The sequence below is a fragment of the Archocentrus centrarchus genome, chromosome 10 (assembly GCF_007364275.1).
Source record: "Archocentrus centrarchus isolate MPI-CPG fArcCen1 chromosome 10, fArcCen1, whole genome shotgun sequence".
NCBI classification, from domain to species: Eukaryota; Metazoa; Chordata; class Actinopteri; order Cichliformes; family Cichlidae; genus Archocentrus; species Archocentrus centrarchus.
The window spans coordinates 37950740-37974158 of record NC_044355.1 but is presented as its reverse complement, the minus strand read 5'-3'; the positions used below and the strand labels follow the sequence as shown (position 1 = coordinate 37974158).

At 42.5% G+C, this 23419-nt stretch overlaps 1 protein-coding gene across 1 annotated transcript in view; it reads left to right on the top strand.

Annotated features, from left to right (window-relative positions):
* htr4 (5-hydroxytryptamine receptor 4) overlaps positions 1-23419 on the top strand; it is a 197088-nt gene that overhangs the window by 104572 nt on the left and 69097 nt on the right. Inside the window, exons 3-4 of the mRNA XM_030739983.1 lie at positions 3270-3383; positions 13169-13369. Coding sequence (XP_030595843.1) covers positions 3270-3383; positions 13169-13369 — 315 coding nt within the window. The remainder of the gene's footprint in view (positions 1-3269; positions 3384-13168; positions 13370-23419) is intronic.

Sequence of the window (23419 nt, the reverse complement as noted above, 5' to 3'; positions counted from 1 at the left end):
ATGGCAGAGTTCAAACAGTGAAGTTTAACAAATCTGAAAAATAAAAATCTTTTTTCATTGAGCTTAATTGTTCCTTAAGAAGCAGAAAGCCAGCAGCTGTAGAGCGTGAACGCGGCACCAACTACTGATGAGTAAGTGTGTGCTTTGAAAGCTTAGCGAGGGAGCGCTGCTCTGGCTTCTGCATCTGATCCATTAATTATGAAACCAAAATGAACCGAGACTCTTTCATGAAAGCCGATAGGTGTGTGCCACCTTTCATACCTGCTGCTGTGTTAAAAGGCAGTTGATACCACCATAACAAGCATATCAATGTCTAATTTGGAGGAAAGGTGTATCTGACAAACGCAACATGAAAGATTAGTGTGAGGCCTCTCGATCATTTCTTGGTAATGATGCTTCTGTTGAGAAGCTGTCAGTGTTCCCATTTGATCTGATTAGAGTGTTGGCATCACGGATCAAAGAACAAGCCTCATTTGCACACTATCACTTTGCCTTTGAACCTCAGATGCTGAGGGGGAAATAATTTGGCAGACAGGGACAAGACATGGTTCCTGAATTCAGCATAGAGGCTCCTATTTGCATAATACTGATAATGTGGACAGGACATAAAAGCCACAGATAAATGGCCTCTAATCGTCACTTTTTTCTCTTTTTTGTCAACAAGAAAAATGAACATTTTGCTTGTGTAAAGAGATGTTTGCAGGTGTGAGAGCACAAACCTCAGAAGGGTTACTATGAAGCATTACCAGTGTCAAACAAATGTCAGTTTAAAGAGGTCGTTTTCTGAGATCTCTGAAACTGCAGAAGTCACTCTGACACCTTTGGTTTGTAACTCATTCTGGCTGCTTTGCTGTACCTGCAAAAGACATTTGGTTGAAGCTGTGCCAAGATTATATGAATGGGAGAGAAAATGCAACACCTGCAGTTTTATGCCATATAATATATCACTTCCCTCATGTTGGAGACTGAATAAGCGCAGCAGTTTTGTACATGTGACCAAAGAGGTCTCGGTCTGAGGTATGGTTGGAAAATGATCTGCTCATTTTAACAGTTTTGTCAGAAAGATGTTTGTTGCAGCAACACTCGAGTAGTCCATATGTTTTTTGTATTTGTACTTCAGATGAAATAATTCAGCCTCAGTAAATATTAATTATGTTTTTGGAGCTGTGACTTCAGTCTTGAGTACTGTGGATTACTTTGTTGCAGTTTGTGGATTATATAGAGCTCCCTGATCTTAAACATCTCTGCTTTGACCTTGTCGTGTCCCACAAGGAAACACAGGCTCAGCACAGGGTGCAACCCTAACCCTGCAGGTGGAACTGCGGCAGTGGTGGAGCTTTTCAACCACTACTGTGTATGAAAATTGATATAGAAAATAACAGCATAGCTTTTAGATGTAGCAGCAGGCACTGGAGCGAGGACATGAGCAGACTAAGGACGCGGCTGCCGTAATAAACACACCAATCGGCCACTGCACTGAAAACACTTGCATGACATTTTAGGCCCCTTTGTTACCAAAACTGCTCGGACCCATCGGGGTACAGACTCGGGACCTCTGGCACCGGGATGTTGGCATCAGATCTCTGGGGTCGTGTGGGTTGCAGATAGTAAGAGGGTCTGAAGGTTTTTGGACCTCCTCCTCTGTCTCTGTCTATGTCTGATGAGCATCAGTAAGATTAGACAGATTCTTAAACGCAACTTTATTCCTGATTTTTTCCTGTTAATTGGAATTTGACACTGATTTATTGATCCTAAAACAGGGTGTGGACTTCATCATGATTTCTGTTTTTATATTTATTCTTTACACTCAGACCATTAAACACCACCTGGGCTGCAGCAGAGAAAACTTTTTCCCCCAGATTTTATTTTGACTTTATTAATGTAGCAGCTCTTTTTTCAGTCTTATTAAAGAACTTCAAGTCAGAGTCTTCTGTGTCTCAGAGCGGTGCTAGATCACCGTGGTAACTTGTGTGTGACTTAGTCAGAAAGAGGTTGTTTTTATGCTCTTTTAGATTTTTAATGACATCATCATCATCATATTCTGATAATGTCTCTGATTGGAGCAGCTGGCACTCACAGGGATCATTTTGTGCTGAAGAAGACTCACATGACCAGTGAAACACACCTTTTTATGTGAGCGTGCTCATAGGTGGACGCAGAGGAAGCTGATGACCACCGTTGTGATGCTCTGGTTTTGTTGAGTCAGCTAACACAAAGGAAGCCTGGCTTTGCTAAACTTAGTCAGTTCTGGAGATAGATTTCTTTCTTCTTCTTCTTCTTCTTCTTCACTCACTCAGATGCATTTGTGTAAGTTTGTCAAATAAAAAAGTGTTTCATTGTAATAATTGTTCCTGTGGCTGATGGATGTTTTTCATTTTGTGTTGTGGGCACAACGCTGGTCTGCAGCAATGCTTAGATGGGCAATATGTGTCGGTGTAATATCCAGATGAATGGCTTCCAGCAGGACGCTGCACCGCACTGCTTTGAATGCTTTGGCTGATTGTTGTATCTTATGAATGAACCAGTTTATCAAACTGGTCTGATGTGTTTCCTGATTTTGTTTAAAAAAAAGTCAGAGAAATTACTGCATAAATGTTTCTGCCTTTCATTTCTGAAGGTTGATCTTTGTGAAAAATGTGAAGGGGCTTGTAGCTACCAGCTTCTGCTCGAAAGCCTGGAAACCTACAAGGTGTGGAAGAGTTAGATCTTTAAAACTGTTGTTTTTCTTGTTGGGACTTCATTTCTTCTTTTGTTCAGCTGCAGTTCATACCACCTCCATCTTGTATCCCTCATCAGCAACAATGTGAACTGTACTGATGTATTATGAAACCTTTTTGAGTACTTATGTAGGTGGAAGCAATCAGTGAAGCAGAAGAAGAGACCTTTGCTTTTAAATAAACATGTATAGCATCACTGCTGCACCTGGCTGCCTCTTCTGATTTAGAAGGCTTCCCTGGAGATGGAAATAAATCTCATTTGCATCTGAATGTTTTCAATGGCATCCATTTCACCAGAGATACCAAACAAGAACACGTGAATGCATTTTTACCTGGATGTGAGTTTGAATGCTAATGATCGTACCGATGGCTGCACCTAATGAGTCACCTCAAGCAGTGAATAAGATTGGATTTTGCTGATGCAGCTCCACTTCATGATGTAGGCTAATGAAAGCGTGCTTATTTTTCTACATAAACAGTTTGTCTCAGTGTAACTCACCACAGCCCTGTGTGAGCTTCAAACTGATGTGCTGTTGTTTGGTCTTTCTGCAGCGACAGCATGCCAAAGCGGATGGCCCTGATCTGCTTCCTGTCTCTGGTCATGCTGATGAGCGTCCTTGGAAACCTGCTGGTCATGGTGGCCGTCTGCAAGGACAGACAACTCAGGTGGGAATGACCTTTTTAAAAACACTTCTGTGTGATTGGCTGATGCTTATGAGAGGGAGTCAGTGACAGTCAGAGGAGGAGAGCGTCAGAGATTCAGTGCAGAAACACATGGTTTCCACCAACAGCGAGCACTCACCATCACAGATCTCACCTTCAAGAAATGGGGGGGGGGATGCACAGTGAAGTCGTTAGAGGCGGGAAAACCAGCAGACACAGGTGGAGTTGGCAGGTCAGCCTGAGGATGGAAGGCCATGTGGGAGCTGCTGTCACTTCAGTGTTTCATTTCTTCTTCTCCACCTTGTCTTTCCCTCCTTCCTTTGTGCCATCTCTGTGTGACGTCTCTCTCTGAGCATTGGTCTCTTTCTTTCTTTGTCTCTTCCAATCTCAGGACATCTGAGAGCTCAGGGTGACCTTTGATTCTAATGTGACATGTGCGTCTGTGTGTGTGCGTGTGTGTTGGGAAAGGATAAGCCACAGTAGGCAGATGTGCATCTGGTCTGACTGTGTTTGTTTCTGTGAAAATGAAGGAATTGGAAGTTAGGTTTCAGTTGTGTGGAAAGCTGCCTGGATGCAGCGTGTGGATGTATCACCAGCTGCTGTGTATTTAAAATCACTGAGTGACAACGGTGCTGCTGTGATGTCTCACTTTCCTAAAGAGAGAACAGTGACATAGCATCTTTGTGTGTCTGTCTGCTGGGACTCAGCAGCCTCAGGTGTACGAGCAGAGACAGGAGTGCTCAGCAGGGACATCCCTCTGGTGAATGTGGGTGACAACAAAATAAATGGGGACACTTTGCACATCATTTACAACCATCAAGTCTGTTCCAGGTGGAACAAGCTGTTATATGTTCTTTAACAAACAGTAATCGTGTCATCATGTCATCACATACAGTCATTATGTGATTGTTGTCTGGTTTTGTCACTTTCATAAGCAAAGCAGCATAGGAGAAGCACGGCTTTCTCTTTTAACACTGAGGGAGAAGCTTAGTGTGTGGATAGCTTTAGCTCATATGTGGGATAAGTGCTTGCACAGACTGTAGATTGTAAACAGACGAAGGATGTAGCCACCATCATGTCACCCATTGTTTTATTGTTTTCTGGAGCCTCCCGTTTATCAGCCATATTGTTTTTTTGGAGCCAGAAGTGATCATATTTGGATGACAAGATGGTGTGCTCAGTAACATCCAAATAAAATCCCAGAATCTTACTCAGTAAAACTGGAGCTCCGCCTTCTTGGATGGTCTGTTAGTACAATGAAGCCACAGCAGCCATATTATTGTGTTTGGTCAGATAATTGCATTAAAAATGCTCCAAAAGGCTCCAACAGCACAAACACAAGGCAGAGGTCCAGTTCAGGGACTCCAGTTAGCTGAGGTGAAGCCTAGCAGGTAGCTAGCAGCTACAGCCGCCTGTGTCGCCATCCACCTGTCAGTAAAATTGCCTTAGGAATGTCCAAATGTGTGAGTTATAAAGAATTCTCCCCCATACAGCTGTTATGAAGGGGGAATTTATCTACAGAGACCACAGCAGTTTCTGTATCAGGCTGTAAACATATTTATTTCTGTAAAGTTGGACAGCACGGTGGCATGGTGATTAGCACTACTGCCTCACAGTTAGAATGACATCTAGAAAGCCTGGGTTTGATCCCACCTTAGCCCGGGCCTGTCTGTGTGGAGTTTGCATGTTTCCCCATGTCTGTGTGGGTTTCCTCCAGGTACTCTGGTTTCCTCCCCCCAGTTCAAAGACATGCAGTTACTGGGGTTATTTTAATTGGTCACTCTAAATTGCCCATACTGTAGGTGTGAATGTGAGTGGTTGTCCGTCTCTCTGTGCTAGCCCTGCGGCAGGCTGGCGACCTGTATAGGGTGTACCCGGCCAGATCTCACGACAGAAACAAGCAACCAGCTCTATGAAAAGAAGCCCAAAATAAGCCCAACTGGCAACCCACAACATTGTGTAAACCTGAGGCCACTTTTAAACAGTATAGCTCTGTAGTAGTATAGACTTCTTTGTTTTGTCTCATTGTGTTTTGGAGCAGTAAAACCCATGGTTCTTAGCCTCATAGAAGAGAAGGATGCACAGTTTTTTTGTGTGTACAGTATGTGTGTGTGTGTATGTGCTTCTCTGTATTAGCATGTTGAACTAAATCAGCATGGTGAGCACATATTTCACACTTGCAAAATCTGGGAATGCCTTTGGTACGTCTCCCATTAGGACCGCAGCTACTTTCAGAGGTGTATGCAGACACATTTTTTTGGGGGGGGGTGGGGAGGGGGCGACAGGAGGGGTGGGGGGTGGGGGGGTGGGGGGGGGGGGGGTGAAGGAGCACAGGGGTGCCTAATCAGCGCCGTTCCTCTGTTACTGATCATTTCATATGCACTGTTGCCAACTCCTCAGCAAGGAAAGTAGCTATTGGCTGTCCTAAAAGTCGCCAGAAGTTGCTATATGACGTCATCAACTAATTTGCATAATTGGTTATTTGCATGTAGTTGCAATCGAGGATGTAGGAGAGAGGAATGACATCTTTAGAGAGACAAAAAGTGAAGAAAAACACCCTAAATATGTTTAGAACTACTAGGACTGGGCGATATGGACCTAAATAATATCTCAATATTTTTTACCTGGATGGTGATATACGAAATATATCTTGATATTTTTTCTTCACAAAGGTATAAACAAAAAGGCACCTCTGAGTCAAAGCTACATGTCCCAAATGTCACACAGACACTTTTATTAACATTCAGCTGTAGATGTACATGAGAAATTGCTCAAAAATAAACCACTGGCATATTTAAATAATAATGCTCCTCAAATAAATATTAAAATGTAAACATAAAAGATACAGAGCGAAAATAGCAAAAGGCTGACTGATTCTTTAAAAAGCCAGTCTGCAGTGAAGCAGACTTCACCAAACTGCTTCCTCCTGTGTAAGAGAGCAAAACATGTAAACAGACTGAATGAACAAACTTCCATCCTTCAGTCAGCAGGATTTGTGAATCCATAGGTATATATGCTGACTTATCACAGCAACGCGCCCACCCGCTCAATGCAGCGTCGTATCCGCCGGTTGCATCACGAAGACACGAACAGACCCACTTCCGCCATTAAGGTCTCGTGACTTACGGTACATACCAACAACCAGGTACTCTTGGGGGTCCGGGCGATGCCAAAGCGTCTGAATGGACGCAGTACTAAGGCTGAATGTATACAAAACCCGGCGACAGCGGAGGATTTCAGGTTAACAAAAAACTCTCCAAAAGTCGCTGACGTCACCGGGAAAACTCACTAAATTTGTCGCTAGTCGCTTTTTGGAAAAAAACTCGCTAGGGGGGTCTGAAAATCCGCTAAATCTAGCAACAAAGTCGCCAAGTTGGCAACAGTGTTCATATGCACAGCTGTTAAATACAGAAAATGCGACTAGAGAAATAATTTCGTCGCATCGTTTTGGCGCAGCCCTCTTGTGTGGCGCCCCCATGCATATAGTGCAGACCCACTTTTAGCGCCACTGTCTCCCATCTGAGCTCGGATCCATTCTGTAAGTGCGCTCTTTCTCACACTCTTTATTATATTTTTTCTATATTTTCCCCGCTTACTGGAGTTCATTCTTGCGCTGCCTCCTCACTCTGGGCTGTTATGAGTGTTTGTTTGGGTGTGCGCCCGGTCAGCTTGTGCAGGAGCGTTAAACAGGAAACGGGGGCTTGGAAGGGACAAATTACCTGCCACTCGTCTTTTGCTTTTGCGAGAGGTATTCAAGGAGTTTCACTCGGAAAGAAAGTCAAGCCCAAATAAGCAACTCCACGTTCAAAAACAAGCCCAAAAAACCGCAACCCGCGACTCACGAGATTTGCAAGCGACTTTAGAAAAAAAACAAGCCCAAAGTCGCTTATAATAAGCAGACTTGGTAACACTGCTGCGTCAGCTGGGATAGGCTCCAGTCCCCCTGCAACCCTGAACAGGATGGTTGGATGGACATTTTAACATGAGTGTCTGTGGGGACTGACTCACTGCTGGGGCCTCTGCTGGACTGCAGAGGAACTGCAGGTTTTGGCAGGTTTATTTTTTATACCTGGAGGCAGCAGTGCAAAAAAGTGGATATGCACTATATGCAATACATAAGGGTGCTGCACAGGGGGGGGGGGGGTTGCGGGAAAAGCGATGTGGGGAAAGTATTTCTTTAGTCTGCATTTTCTGTATTGAACAACTGTGCGGCACAGCACTGATTAGGCCCCCCTGTGCTCCCTCACCTCCCCTCCTACTACCCTAACCCCCCACACACACACACACACAAACACACACAGTGTGTGCGCATACACCTGATAAATATATAGCTGTGCCCCTGCCTGGAGGCTGCTGCTGGGTGAACTCCCTGTGAGGGGGCCCTTGAGTTCTTCTGAGAGATCACGTTTTTTCTGACCCAACGTTTCTGCTCTGATGGGAGTTTAAAGCAGTTTAAAGTTGAAGTGAATTGTATGTTATGGCCTTTACGGTCACTCAACACAGACAACAAAAAGTGTTTTTTGTTTTGTTTTTTCCTTTTGGTGGTTCACATCATTATCTTCATGGAATATTTTGGAGGAATATTGTTACCTCTCTCAGGAACAATTCCAGAAACTTGGAGAATCCATGATAAGCCATAAAGAAGCTTTTCCAGGTGCTCATGGAGCCCCCCCCCACGCCCCCACCCTATTAAGTTATTACATTTTCTGCTTTCCTTTCTTTTATTGCCCATCTGTATGTAGTCTTGTTAAAATCTGTTCCTCATAAAGCACATAGAGAAACTCAGAGTAATGGCCATACTTTATATTCACTGTCACAGAGGAGAATAAAAGCTCCTTCTCACGTGCCTTTGTTAGTGTCTTCTCCATCTCTCACTGCAGGGTTTGTCTAGACTTGGCCAGGCAGAGAAACTCTCACTTTGAGACCATCTTTTTCAAATTTGGAATCTCAATAACAAAAGTGACATTTGCTGTCTCTTAACTCAGTTCAGCTCAGTTTTATTTGTGTTACGTCAGTTCATAGCTACAGTTGCCTCAACATGTGATATAATGTCAAGTGCTTACTGTATTAGAGAGGAAACCCTAACAATCAGATGATCTCCTATGAGCAGCACTTGTTGACAGTGGAATGGAAAAACTCCCTTTAACAGGAAGAAACCTCCAGCAGGATCAGGGTGATGGACGGGCAGCCATCTGCTGCTATTGGTTGATGGGGGGGGGGACTGCTCAGCGCATCATGAGAAGTCCCCCAACTTTTAGCCTTTTAAGCCTAATCTTAAAAATAGAGAGGGTGTCTGTCTCCTGAATCCAAGCTGGGAGCTGGTTCCACAGAAGAGGGGCCTGAAAGCTGAAGGCTCTGCCTCCCATTCTACTCTTAAGTATCCTAGGAACCACAAGTAAGCCAGCAGTCTGAGAGTGAAGTGCTCTACAGCTTAGAGGCATTTTACACAGCACACACACACACACACACACACAATTAACACCAGCAGAAGGTGATTCAGAGGGTGGTAAAACACTCATCATCAAACATCACACAAACACAACCACTGCTCCCACCTTTTGTTTCTCTCAACATGTCATATCAAGTATGTGAAAAGACCCCCCCCCCCCCCCACACACACACACACACACACACGCACACACACACACCCCGAGTCGCCTGCTGCCACACAGTGTGTGTGTGTTTATACCTGACACTGAACAGCTCTATGAGCACTCGCTGTTATAAACTGATCATAGCTGAAACTTTGCTTCCTGCTATGATCAGCGAGCGGATGGTGATTGGACGCCAGCGAGTGAGATTTCCAACTTCATCTTTTCATGTTTGTGCATCAGACCTGCTAGAAGAGTCAAAGTTTATTTATATTACTGCTGATTTTTTCATTTAAAAGAGTAATGAACACAGATTTAATTAAAGGCCCTTGAAGAGCTAAATGAAATATCAAATCAAATGCTGTCATTGAAAATCAGAAGTAGGGACAAAGAATCCAAAAGAAAACTGTTTTGGTAATTGTTATAGTTCTCCTTTAAAACATACATGTTTAAATGAAATTATCTTCATACTCTGAAGTGTTATGTTTTAAAATATATTTTTAGCATTAAAGTATTTGGGTGAGCTGCTTTGTGTGGGCCTATTTTAATACGTTGTTGATTTAAATATGATAAATGAAATCGCTCTTCTCATGACCCTGCGTATGCTCCAAAGCTGGATTTGTGCAGGCATGGATTTATTTTTGGATTTTCGTGCTGTTTTAAAAACAAAAATACAGTTTTCATTCCTTTAGTATCCAAAAGTGAACTCTGCCACCCTCTTACCCTGAGAACTTCCTCAGATGCAGGAGCGAAATAAAAGTCCTGTTACAGGGATGGAACTGAATTGTTGGTTTCATCATAATTGTTTCCATGAAATGCTTCTCATACTCTCATGTTGCTGAAACAATTAATGCCTCGAGCTCTAATTTGTAAACCCAGATTATGAGCATCATGCTTTTTATTAGCATCAGGTCGTTTTGTTGCAACTTCAGGTGATCGTTTACTTTACATGCAGGAGACAATCCAAACATCCACGAACAGTCTGATGACAGCATCTACTATCACAGTAACTGCTTTCATAGAGAAAAACATTAAAATCATTTCCTTTTCTCATATCTTACATGTTGGACAGTCTCTGTCCATAACGCCAGCTTCCCTGTAACCCAGTCTCTCCTAATAAAGTTTATTTATTCAGAGCACTTTCAGCTAAACACAGTATGTCATCCTAACCAAACACAGCGCCTCCTCCCCCACCTCAGGGCTTCTTAATGCTTTCTAAACTGCTCTGAATTACAGCCAACACAACTCTGTGTGTGTGTGTACAGTGTTTGTCTGTGATTACATAAATGTGTGTGCATTTTCATGTTTCACATGTGCAGGATTAACTGTGGGCTGAGGTCTAACAGCATGTTTTAGAGCAGTGTTTGGGTTAGAGGCACCAGATGGAAACCCTTCACAGCCGTTCACTCATCCTGAGGCTGTTTCTGGAGTTAGATAGCTGATGATAGCTGATGATAGCTGATGATAGCTGATGATAGCTGATGATAGCTGATGGTGCAGAGAAGGTTGAAAGTGACTGACTTTTGTCTGCTAAACTGCTCGTCCAGTGTGGGGGTATCTTCTGTGTTTGAGTGCCTAACTGACAGTCTGACTGCTGTTCAGCTGCCTTTTTCTCCATTACGCTGACACACTTGACTACAATGACCACAGACAAACAGTGTTGTCAGTAATCAATAGCTCAAATTGATCTCTCACAATGGTTATGGCCTTTGCAGCTGACTGACAGAGCAGCGTGCTGTCACTTTGTGTCAGGAATTGTTTGTTAGTCTAAAGTGCAGGAAATGCCTGCATGTGTGTGTGTGTGTGTGTGTGTGTGTTTGTGTGACAGTAAAACCAAGACAGAGTGAGTGTGTCTGTGTGTTTCTGTCTGTGATCACTAGTGTCAAAGGTGAATAAGATCATCCGCAGTAGATCAAACTTCTTCAGTCTCGTATAAACGCAGTGAGGTGCAGTTTAAACTGTCAGCCTGCAAAGTAAAATCCACAGAATGTACTTAAAGACGGACGTGGTTTTCAAACGTGAACAGTGGAGCTGATGGAGTGCTTTCAGCCTGCATTCTCTTTAAATACCAGCAGGGGGCCACGCCTCTGAATTCTGATCTTTCATTTTTTTAAATTATGGCCCAACTCAGAGTGAAATAGATGATTTAGAAGCTGCTACACTATGAATGTGGAGTGTCTTTGGGTTCTCAGTGACAGCTCCTGTTCCAGTGGCGGATGTTCATACTAAACATCACCAAAGTTTCTAATAATGATTCAGTGTGTGTGCAGTAATCCCTGTGAGCCCAAAGCTCAGGCTGCACTCTATCACTGTGTTTTTTTAACTCATGGATCTATATGATGTCATACAGAGTGGCTGTTCCTAATTGCATTGATTCATACAAAAGCAAACTCTATTTATACTTTGAATCAAATAGGGTATATTATAGACAGTATGCAACACATAAAATAAGTAATGTAAAGAAAAGCTGCTATATCGCCTCCCTAACAGCCTCGTTGGTCAGAGCTGCTGAGCAGCAGGAGCCGCGCTGCGAAGAACGATGAATAAGGACATAAAAACATGTCTTTGGGGTCCTTTTTAAAGTTTGTCTTCTTTATCTTGGTGATCCTTGAATACTGTGAATCCCCTCTGGCACCTGTATTGCTGAGATAAAGAAAATCACCTTTAACACAGACAAAGGGAATAAAGACTCTGTAGGCTGTTAGTCAAAGAAATCAAGTCCCTCAGACTCAGTCCCTGAGTCTCTTTTGTACGCTTATATTTACCTGTTTTCTGAAAGAATCTCTTAATCACCTTCCCTCTTTGTGGTTTTGCCTTCTTTTACGTGTGTGTGTGTGTGTGTGTGTGTGTGTGTGTGTGTGTGTGTGTGTGTGTGTGTGTGTAGCGTTTTCACTTTCTGGTGAAGATTGATTGTGTTCCACTCTTGTTGTTTGTCCTGTTCTCTTAAATTCTGCTCTTCTTTCATTTGTCTTTGTTTCTTCTTTCCTCTGTGCTTCCTGATTTTGAGCCAGGCCTGATTCCCTCCTTTTTTTCATTGATTGCTAAGTAAACTTTAATGTTTTGGTGATAATTTCCCCCAAAGCTATCATAACACCTTTAATCGTATTGTAATTTGGGTGTTCGGAGAAGGAACCAGACTCCTGCTCAGAGTCACAGTCGTTTCTGACCTCACTGGGACTCAAACATGGTGGATAAGCCACTTTGTGGGAAGGATCCAGACAGGTTTGAAACCTGACCGCTGGGATTTGTGGTCGTTCGGTCACAGGAGCGTTGGAGTGGTTCAGCCCTGCTGTTGGCTGATAAGATGCTGGTTGCATTGGTATTCTATCCCAGCTCGTGTCTAAAGAGCGAAGGACTTTTCCGACTCCGACGATGCTGGAAGCGCTCTGCTCTCTAAAATGCCACTGTGACTCAATTTTTGACATTCTGACTTTCAGCAATATTTTGTGTTCTAATTCAGCAAACCAGGCAGACTCAGACTGAAGTAAATGGCCAGAGGTTATCATTTTGCTCAGTAATAAGCAAACGTGGAATGAACAAATCATTTTTTTGGAGAGCAGGCGTGAGGTAAAAGTATTTTGAGTTGCTCGGCGGTGCGTACTCAGCTCCTCGCTGAAGCTTTGATGTTCTTTATTATGAAAACCACACTGTGCAAACGTAATATGAGGAATGCATCAATAACCTGTTTGTAAGCAGTTTATTTGTTTATTAAGCTCAGTTCATTACTGAGTGATTTTTCATACAATGAGCCTGTATTTATTTTCATGTAGGAAGTTTTCATTGAAAAGTGTTCATTTTATGATAGATGATAACTGCTGCTGTTTGGTGTTCAACATTAAAAGGATTTCTCATGCTGTGTGATTATTTTCATGTAATTGCTTTTCATGGATCTGTTGTTCTGCAGCCTTCCAAGTAAGATGAATGAAAACATTTGGTTGCAGCAGAACAATTCGGCTTTGGCTGATTGTTGCAGCTCTGCATCATTTATTTTAACTCTGTCTGTGTGATGTTGACAAAATGATGCCAAAACCATTTCATGTTAACACAAATTTTATGTTTTCAAATCATGACTGTCAAAAGAAAATCTCTACATTTTATACGTACGTCACTGGAAATCAGTCATGACCATTCACTGATGATGAATTAACTGGAAGAATCGCTGACCCTGATTTTTCCTCTTCCCGTCTCATTCTCCAGGAAAATCAAGACCAACTACTTCATTGTCTCTCTGGCTTTTGCCGACTTGCTCGTGTCAGTGCTGGTGATGCCATTCGGTGCCATCGAGCTGGTCCACCAGCACTGGATCTACGGCGAGACCTTCTGTTTGGTGCGGACATCTCTGGACGTTCTGCTCACCACCGCGTCAATACTACACCTGTGCTGCATCGCCCTGGACAGGTGAGACTATCTGATACTGTGTGTGTGTGTGTGTTCGATCTGGCATCATCAGTGACTTAACCAGCACTGCTATCATTCTTATTCAACCTGATATCACGACAATGCGTGTGACAGACACGCCGGTCCACGGTGTAGATCTCACACTCGGCCTGTCCTAGGCGTCAAAAGGACGCACGTGCTGAAGTTGCAAACTGAATACGACTACATTTGGATAAAGGCCACATAGAAGCATCACCTTTGATTGGCTGGCTGGTGTACATTGATTTCACAGCCCTTACAACCACATGCTGTATGGAGGAGTTTATTCTCTGTTCTTAATTATTCATCATTTTGCATTAGAGTGAGGAGTGTGTTTAACTTTAGAGTGAAGACTTGTTTTAAGTCAGTTATCATCAGTATATGCTTTATGATCCTTTTCTGAAATTTATATCGAATAATCACATTTGTTGAGGTTGTAACTTGATCGGAAAGCTTCCAGATTTTTAAGTTGCTTGTAGGATTTTATTGAGGGACAAAGCTGCAAAGCTGCTAAGAGCAGAGGAAGTGAAGGTGGAGGAATTTAAATACCTGGAGTCAACCATCCACAGCAATTTGCAGTGCATAAGAGAGCAGCCAGAGTGAAAGGGAGGGTTTAAAGATGCTAGTGAGACCTGCTGTGATGGTGGATCTGACACAAAGACAGGAGGCCGAGATGAAGATGCTCAGATGTTCACTGGGAGTGAGCAGGTTGGACGGGATTAGAAATGAGGGACAGCTCAGAGTCAGAGAGGCTGAGATGGTTTGGAGGGAGGGTGGAGATACTGAAGATGGAGCAGATTTCATGAAAAATATTTGGCCTCACCTGAGATTTTATATAATGTAATGACATTTTAAAGTGATCAATCAGTCAGTGCCTGAACACCTGCTTTGTTTCTGTGGTAGATCATCACAGTGATGCTCACAGCTGCTTAGAGCAGAAAAAATGTGCTGAACAAAAACAGATTTAGGCTTTTGATTGTGACGGGTGGCCGTAAAACAGATCTGGTTAAAATTTTTAGCAAAACTTAAATATCATTATAAGCCCTGAAAATCTCATGTACATATTTACACCCACTCCTGTGTGCTCGGAGTACCTGTGAAAATGTTCATAGTATAAAGACACCAGCATGGCTTCATTAAATATGCTAAAGTTATAGTTTTGAGGGGGCCGGTTTGAACTTTTCTCAGATTTGAATGATTTTATATGGAATGAGCCTTAAAATGAGTTTTGTGTAGCACTGCAGGTTACTGCTGGATGCTGAGAAACACTGGCCTGTGTATCATTCAGTAATGATGGGTCCGTAATAAGAAAACAGGGAACAGACATGAGCAATACTGGGAGGACCTCTGTGACCTGTCTGAGGCATGCAGGCTGAATGCAGAATAAATGTTTAATGACCACGACCATCTCGCACATATGTGCATTTATTTTTAATGCAGACACTCACAGAGCCACAAACGCAGGAGAATTTCAAATTAGACAAAGCAAAGCTTGGACCAACAGCAGCGGAGGAAACGGTTTCTTCATTAAATGATCTGGCTGCAGGAGCTTTGTATCCCTGCGTATGCACAGCTGTCTCTGCATCCTGCCACAACTTCAGTTACCAATTCATAGTGAGGCAATCGCCCTTCATTACCCTCGAGCCCCCCGTCCCCTGTGATTCATACCAGATCTACTGTGCGCTGTGTTTTCCTCCCTTACCTGCTAATTTCCTGCATCCACATTTCCTACTTATTTATTATACTGCCCCTGATTCTGCGTTTGGTTAGGTCTGCTTCTGTTTCTCTGTTTTCATTCAGCAAGTATAAAGTTCCTGCTGTTCCACACCCAGCTGAGTCAGGACTTTCAAAGACATTTTGTCTTCTCAGTTTAAAAAAAATGGATGCACCTAGCAGGTAGAGCTACAAATCACATGCAAGGCAGAGCTTAACAGAGCTGCCATCACTGTATTATCAAAGATAAAACTCATTAGATGAGCTTTAGACCACAGCCTACATGCAGGTGCTTCATGCAGTCATTCTAATCAGACGTTAATCAAGTAATGTGATAATTAATGAAAAAATGCCCTTAAGCTATAATAACATGTCATTATGGTAAGAACAGGGCCAGTTAAGCACGCAGCTGCGTCTGTGTCATTACGTCCGTGACTGACTTCTGTGCGTTGAGCAGTTTGTAAACCATCGAGCAATAATTACAGGTTGTCGTGTCATCTGAGAATCCCATCATGTTTGTTGTATTAAAAGCCTGAAATTATGTCACCGCGTGAAACTGCAGGATTTAACTGTGAATTAATGAAAGTGTCAGTCAGTGGTAGCAAAATGGAAGAGAGAGTCTGGAGCTCCATATGGTACAAAGCCCAGATTAAATGTTCCTCTCTGCTGACACTGTGTATATGTTCTGCCTAATCTTTAATATATCCAACAAACAGACACACACTAATGTTCACATACTGGAAGACAACAGAAACAATTCTGAACACTGGATTTGTTGCTAATCCTCCTTCATTACTGAAACTTGGAACCATAAATTCTTCTCTGCTTTGGAATTCATATGCAGCAGTGAGATAAGTGCTATGACACACAGAAAAAAGAATTTGCACAAATATTTTTAACAGCAGTGATTACAGATAATATTGTGATTGAATTATTCTTTCCAAGGATACACTTTTACTGTCGAGTAGAAAAAGTTTCTCTTCATTTCAGTCCATCCATCGTAGAAACTCATCAATCCATTATTGATATCAGATGCATTAATCTGCCCTGCCTGTGCATTTTTCTATTTTTATATAATGTAATGTATGGCACTTTAACCCCAACACAAACGATTCTGTAAAATGAAATGTGTGCAAAAGACGAGTGAACTGTGCCCTGTTATCATGTAAAAACATGCACGTCCTTCTTAAATTAGACAAAAATCTTACTGGTAAAAAATACAGCAGTTACATTCACTAACAGCCTCTGAGCTTATGACTGACGTATGCTCACAGGGTCCAAATAGAAAAAAATACCAAATCTAAGTAAAAGGATATGTGGTATTTCTTCCCCTTTAAATATCCTCCTCCAGCCTCCATCTTTTTCGCACCATTTACACAAGTTAATCAAGCTTTACAAGGTAATTGCCCCATTTAGCCTTACTAGAAAAAACCTTGAAGAAAAGAAATCCGCTCCACCCACGTGCTTCCATACAGCTCACTGCTGTGACGATAAGAAAGCTGCTGAAGGTGATGAAGATGAATGTGTCATGAAAACTTTATTTATCATAGGACTAAATGTAGTTTATTGGCATAGTTCAATAAAAAATGCCTCCTACATAAAACCAAAAGTTGTTTATGGACAACTGAATCACATATTATTCATATTACAGAGAAGAAAGCCGAAGTTTTAATGCTGCTGCTGTCTCTGTGGAGTGATCCACTTCATTGTGAGTCTGTGGACAGCACCACTACTGAATTATTTGAATGGTTTTGAATGCCTTGTTTTTTGTTTTTTTTTACTACCAAATGCACCTTTGTTTTCCTTGCTAGAAAAAAATCTTTAAAATATATGTTTGATGAATATCTGCACACTAAAGGCAGCCTTTTATTATGTTTTATTATGTTCAAACTGATCAAATTTGAGCCAGAAGGAACCAAAGATTGCCTTTGAGCTTCACGGTTTACTTTAATTTATTCAAAAAGGGACCATGTACAATAGTAACAATATTAACATGTTTCTATTTGATACACTGTACCAGAGTTGGCTTAAAGCTAATTTGCATCCGCAGTTTCACTGAAACCCTTCTTGCGTGCACGCATTCACCAGCAGCCTTCAGGCTGTGAAAGCTGAATTGAATGTAAAAGACAAACAGCGTCTCTTCCCCTAACCTCCAGTTTACCCTCGGTCCTCGACCGGTCAGAGGGCAGAACTTAGAAATGCTCATGAGCAAGGCAAAGAATCCCTGCATAAATACAGTGGTCCCCCTGGTCAGCTCCCTGCACGGTTAAATGTTTTAACCCTAAGCACACGCCGTCTTTAAAGCATGTGCGTACCTTTTTTGGCCAAAGGTTAAATCGAATGAAAGCGAAGAGAAATGTCGTTTTTAGCCTGTGTCACCGCTGTGAGTCTGCTGGAGGTTCAGTTCAGCCTACTGGCAGATTTTGGCATTTCCCTTTTGGCTGCAGGTGGGCTGTGGTTCAGCAGGGCCCGACCCCACTGCCGTTTAAAGAAACGCTCAGACACACAAACTGAGCTCAGTACGTGCTGAGAGGCAACACCATTACACTCATCCAGCCATATGCACGCACACACACATGCCACATATACAAGTGTGTGCTTCCACTGGCCTTTTGGAACAGCTGACCGGCACGTATATTTTCAAGTAGTTTGATGGGGTTGGTTATGGTTTATCAGTGGAGTAGCCCTCTGGCCTGAAGGGGACATCGATGAGCTTGTCCTTGGACGTTGGAGCCATTTTTGTAACTTAATGAAACCTGAATCCCTCCCACTGCTCAATGGGGGGTGAACAGAGGGAACAATACAGAAACTGCACCACTGTTCAAAAGCCTGCAGACCTAACTGTATATTCTAGGTGCACTTTAATCTATTATTTTTATAAGCAATAAAATGTAGAACTTTAATGTCGGCTGTATGAGAAAACCTGGAAGGACTGAGGCTGGTGCTAATCGTGAGTCTAATAGAAGGAAAGAAAGCAGACTTGGTGGGGAACGCGCTGCAGCCTGCTGCTTCATGGTGCAAACCACAGACGAGTCAGTGCTGCTACAACTCAAACAACCAAAACATTTCAAATCTTGTGGTGACAACTGAGTAAAAAGCAGATGGAAAAATCACTTTTCACAACAGGGGTGAGGGGGAGGTAAGGAAGACTGTCATTTGTAGCTTCCAGCATCTAAAACAGATTTAATGAGAAAAGACCAGCACAAGAGAAGAAGTTCTAAATGTCTGAAAGGAAGCATCTGTTGACTGCATCTATGAACAGAGAGCACAAACACTGCAGGAGACTGTGAGAGACAGAATCACACAAACACAATGACCATGACAAAATAATGAAAATAGTTCCAGCATATTCCTGTCTTAACATATAATTTAGCATTTTTATGTATGTCTCTTTTACTGCATTCACTGCATAGAAAATATTTCCTGACCCAAAAATGAAAGAAAAAAAAAAGAAGGAAAAAGTGAGAAGCACATTTTGGGACATGCAGAGATAGTCGTGTTTTGTAGTGTGAAAATGAGCGTTTTAAAGATTTCAGCTCACTCTGTTATTGGAGGATTTCAGCCAAGATGTCAGCCTCGTCTCGTCTTGTCTTATCAAAAAAATTTTAGTTTATTGTTTTTCCCCATCAATGTTATAGCCATTTGTGTGTTTCCCTTTTCCTGGAGTTTAATAAAGAGACTCCTTTTAAAGCATTTTTCTACACCTTGTTAGTTTTGTTGATGTGCAAACAGAGGGTCGGGGGAATTGAACCCCAAACCTTGTATTTGCAGGCCCAGTGAGCCTCCAACTGTGCAGGAGAGCCACATCATTTATGCAGTGGTGCACCAGCTAAACCATCATGGAAACTGATTGTTATTTTTTGTTTGTTTGCTTTTATTTATTTATTTTTTTTTACTTTGCATGTTGTTGTATTTTTTGGTCATTCAATCACTATCATTTACTTGTCCAGGCATGACAAGCAGCCACCTACCTGCAGAAGCTACTTGAACTGAGATTTGTTTGTATCGCACTCATTTACCGTATTTTTCGGACTATAAGTCGCACCAGCCAAAAAATGCATAATAAAGAAGAAAAAAACATATATAAGTCGCATTTTTTTTTTTTTGAGGGGGGGCAATTTAAGGCAATTTAAAATAATAATAATGGATTAAAGAACGGGCCGAATAGGGTTATGCATACGTTATGCTAACGTACCACATTCAGCTACATGACGCACAACGAACTGCGTATGTGTCTGGTATGTTAACGTAACATTAACAGTTATTCAGATAAGAATAGCATAAAGAACATGCTAACAAGTTCACCAAACCATCAATCCATTGAATTCTTCATCCTCGGTGTCACTTCTAAACAACTCCGTAGGTAGACGAAGCGCCGCTTCCTCTTCTGTGTAGCTTTCATCATCAGTTGCAGTTCCAATTATTCCGGCATTTCTGAATCCCGACAGGATGGTTTGGTTGTCACTGAAGCCCACGCTTTGTTGATCCATCCAATGACTTCCAGGAAAGTTGGGTGGCGCATTCTCCCAGTTGCAGTGAAGCTGTGCTCTCCATCCATCATCCACTGCTCCTACAGGTTACACAAGACTGCCTTAACGCTCCGGTTCACAGAGATGTCAAGTGGCTGGAGTATTTTGGTTAATGTGTTAATAATTTCACATATAAGTCGTTCCGGAGTATAAGTCGCACCCCCGGCCAAACTATGAAAAAAAGTGCGACTTAGGTAGGTCCCAGGTACCCCGTACAGCCTGTCTGGACTGGCTCTCCATCTAAAGGGGCTGAATAGGCATCACCACAGACTAGTTTGGGTCAATGGCGAGGAGACACGGCCAGCTGCCTTCGTCTGAGCTTCCTCTCCTCTTAATGATGTGAGCACTTGGTGTGATGTGAGGTTATTGCTTTAGTGGCCAGGATACAGGTCCCAAGGATCGGATTATTTTTATTGGCTAGAATGACTGTTAGATGTTACAGACACAAACCTTTTACCATTATTCAGAGAATTACAAGGATAATGTGCACAGTTCAAACTTTAACTGCTAACTGGAGGCAAAGCATACAGCTCAGTTCAATTAGAAATGATTTCATCACACAGATCAGGTCATAGAAGTCAATGGTTTAACATAATGCAGCTGGATTTAAAGAACTGAGACTGGATATTTTAATAAAAATATTTGGAGGGAGTGAGAGAAGAGTCGCACGGCCAATACAACCTTCCTTTCCCAGCCAGTGTATGAAGGGATCCAGGGAGGAGTTGATTAATCCATGTAAAGTCCTCAGATCTATGGAAGGATGAGCAGAAGGTGAAGGTTAATCTGGTTCTTCTGCTCATGATGAGAACAAATCATGAAACATGGCTTTTTATACTTTTCCAGCTACCTCACTACCACGTGTCCTTTGTGAGTTCCTCTAAAGGCTTAGCCTTTTGGAGCATGTTTAATGCAACTGTCTCACCAATAAAACGGCTGCTGTGGTGTTCACTGTACTAACAGACCGTCCAAGAAATCTGAGCTCCAGTTTTGAGGGGTGAAATTGTAGGATTTTATTTCAATAAGTTGGCAGAAATGTGTGATTTTGCTCAGCACTATACTGTACAGTCTGTGTTTGCAGCTCTCTGTCAAAGCTAGGTCACATTGGCTGATGATTTTATCACTCCAACCTCTCCTCCAAATACGGTCACTTCAATAAACCAACATGGTGGCGGACCACGAGCTAACACTGAGCATTCACTGGCTGCGTCTGTCTCTACGTGCAGTCCTTGGTACTGAAGTACTTGATCTGAGACACAGCACCAGTTCCCTGAGCTACGTGCTGCAATATCATAATTCTCTGTCCCCGGTTTCTACTCAGGTGGAACAGCCAGAAGACCACCAGGGTTTCCCAGTCCAGCACTATGAGCACTTAATTAGAATTCCCAGACTGGCTGATTTCATAGCACAGGTGGTACTAATAACATGAACAGGCTGTCACACCAGAATAAAACAGAGCCGTCCTCTGTTCTAGCGTGGTAGCCACCAGGGATGGAATTCAACCATCATCCAGTCATTTATATTTGTGCTTAACTTGTCAAAACATCTTCAGTGAACAGGGGCCACCAGCTGGATTCTTGTTGTCTCAGCTTGAAACAGGTCAGAGGTCACCGTGGCTGCTTGAAGAAAGGAGAATTTCAAAGCACTAAATTTAAAACAGAAACTGAAATCAGTACACTAAAGGCACTTATTATGTACAGGGGTGGAAACACGCACACACACACACACAAAAAGTGTTTTGCTCTTTTTACAAAGATATATATTTGGAGTGAACTGGAGAAGAAAACAGAGGACATAGAAAAGAAGTGAGCAGCTGCAGGATGGAGCTTCTTATTCACCTACTGGAAGCTGAAGAAGCTGAAAAGAAATGAAAGAAAACTAAAAATAGCACAACTGCCACAAGGAGGATGCTACAAGTCAACAACCCAAAAGACTGACAGCTAAATAAAATATTTTCCAAAAGGATAAAGGAAGAAACTAAATGAAACAGCATGATCTCATACACTGGCTCCCTGTAAGCATTGTGGACGACGTTAAACTAAAGTTGTTGTTTTTGTGTCTAAGTTTTTACAGCTGTGAATGAATTCTGCTCTGACAGAATCGTATCACATAGAAGAGATGCACATCACAATAACAAATTAAACCATTTTAGGATGAATTGTGACAAAGCAAAAATAATTGAATGAGCATTTTTCTTCAATAAATAATGCTGTTAAGTTCTGCTGTTATAAACTTCTGAATAATCTCATGATGTTCATCTGCAGGTGGAGTGTGGTTGTAATGTTTTAAATGTTTGGATTTCCTCGTTCCACGGACACTCTGAGGAATCCATCCTTCTGCAGTGTGCTCTGAGTGGGAGTACAGCAGATTACAGCCCGGGGGGACGGAACGCACTCAGGCAGCCATGGCTAATTGTACGGCTCTGTGACTGAAATTATTGCACTTTATTTAGAGTACGAAGTAGATGATCATATTGAATACAGAGCGCCTTCAAGGATCAACATGGCAGTGACATCACTCTGCAACAAAGACCTGGCTTCAAAACGATCTGAGTCCTATAAATGGAAAAATAGATGACAGAGAAAGAGTAGAAGGGTGTGAATAGATAATGAGATCATTTCACCGCTGGTCTCAAAGTCGTTTATCTGGTAGCAAACACGCAGCACAGAGATATAGAGGAAGAAAAGTGGAAGCAGAAGGCAGATGGGCCGTGGCTGCTCCAAACTGAGCTGTGACCTTTTTACAATAGAAATGCTTCACAGAAGAGCTTTGGAAGTCCTCTTCCATTATTAAAGCTGTTGTAGAAATCGCCCTTTTTGCTTAATGCCATGCCTAATGGTTATTGATTCTATATCTTATATGAAAGACTCCTTGTCTTGCAGAACAGCAGCCAGCAAGCTGTGTTTTAGTATCATTTTCCACCAAAATCACCAAACCTGCCAATAATGACATCGCTCTGAGGAGTGGCAGCTGATTTGAGTGTAAAAAGCTGGATCATGTTCAGTCGGAGAAAGAATGGTCCGCTCTGGTTGTTGGATTAAATTACCTGTTTCACTGAAATGTTGTGCGTTTTCCCACCGCAGACAATGAATAAGCTGCTGCTCGTGTAACACTCAGTCAGCTTATCAGAGTTATGCTGCGCTTGAAACATGCTGACACCCCCCCCCCCCCCCCCCCCCCCCCCCCCCCCAAAATCAACAATGTTTAAAATTCCTTTCACTGAACAACCTGGCAACTGTGCACAGCGTTGTGTTAACAAACCTTACACTTCACCTTTGCGTTGGGACAGGATTATTGTGCATCATCTCTTATCTGTCAGTGGGGCGTTGGCTTCAGACCCCACTCACCACTTTTTAACCTAAAACACTCAAAGACCGTGCGGGTGCAGGTGAGTGCAGGTGGGCGCAGGTGAGTGCAGGCGGGCGCAGGCGAGTGCAGGCGAGCGCAGGCGAGCGCAGGCGAGTGCAGGCGGGCGCAGGCGAGTGCAGGCGGGCGCAGGCGAGCGCAGGCGAGTGCAGGCGGGCGCAGGCGAGTGGCAGCGACTGACCGTTGGAGGCAAATAAAAGAAGATGCTGTAAATCTGTAAAACAGAAGTAATCAGATACAGAGTCTGCTGCTGTGAAAAGAAGCAGAATGAAGTAATAATCCATAACAAGAAACTGACCTCTGTTTTATTATTCCAGAACTGTTATTATATATTTATCTGCATTGATTCAATATGAAATGTGTTATTCATGAAGACTTGAGAGCTCCCTGGTGGAATCAGCAGCCCACAAAATATCAATGCTAAAGT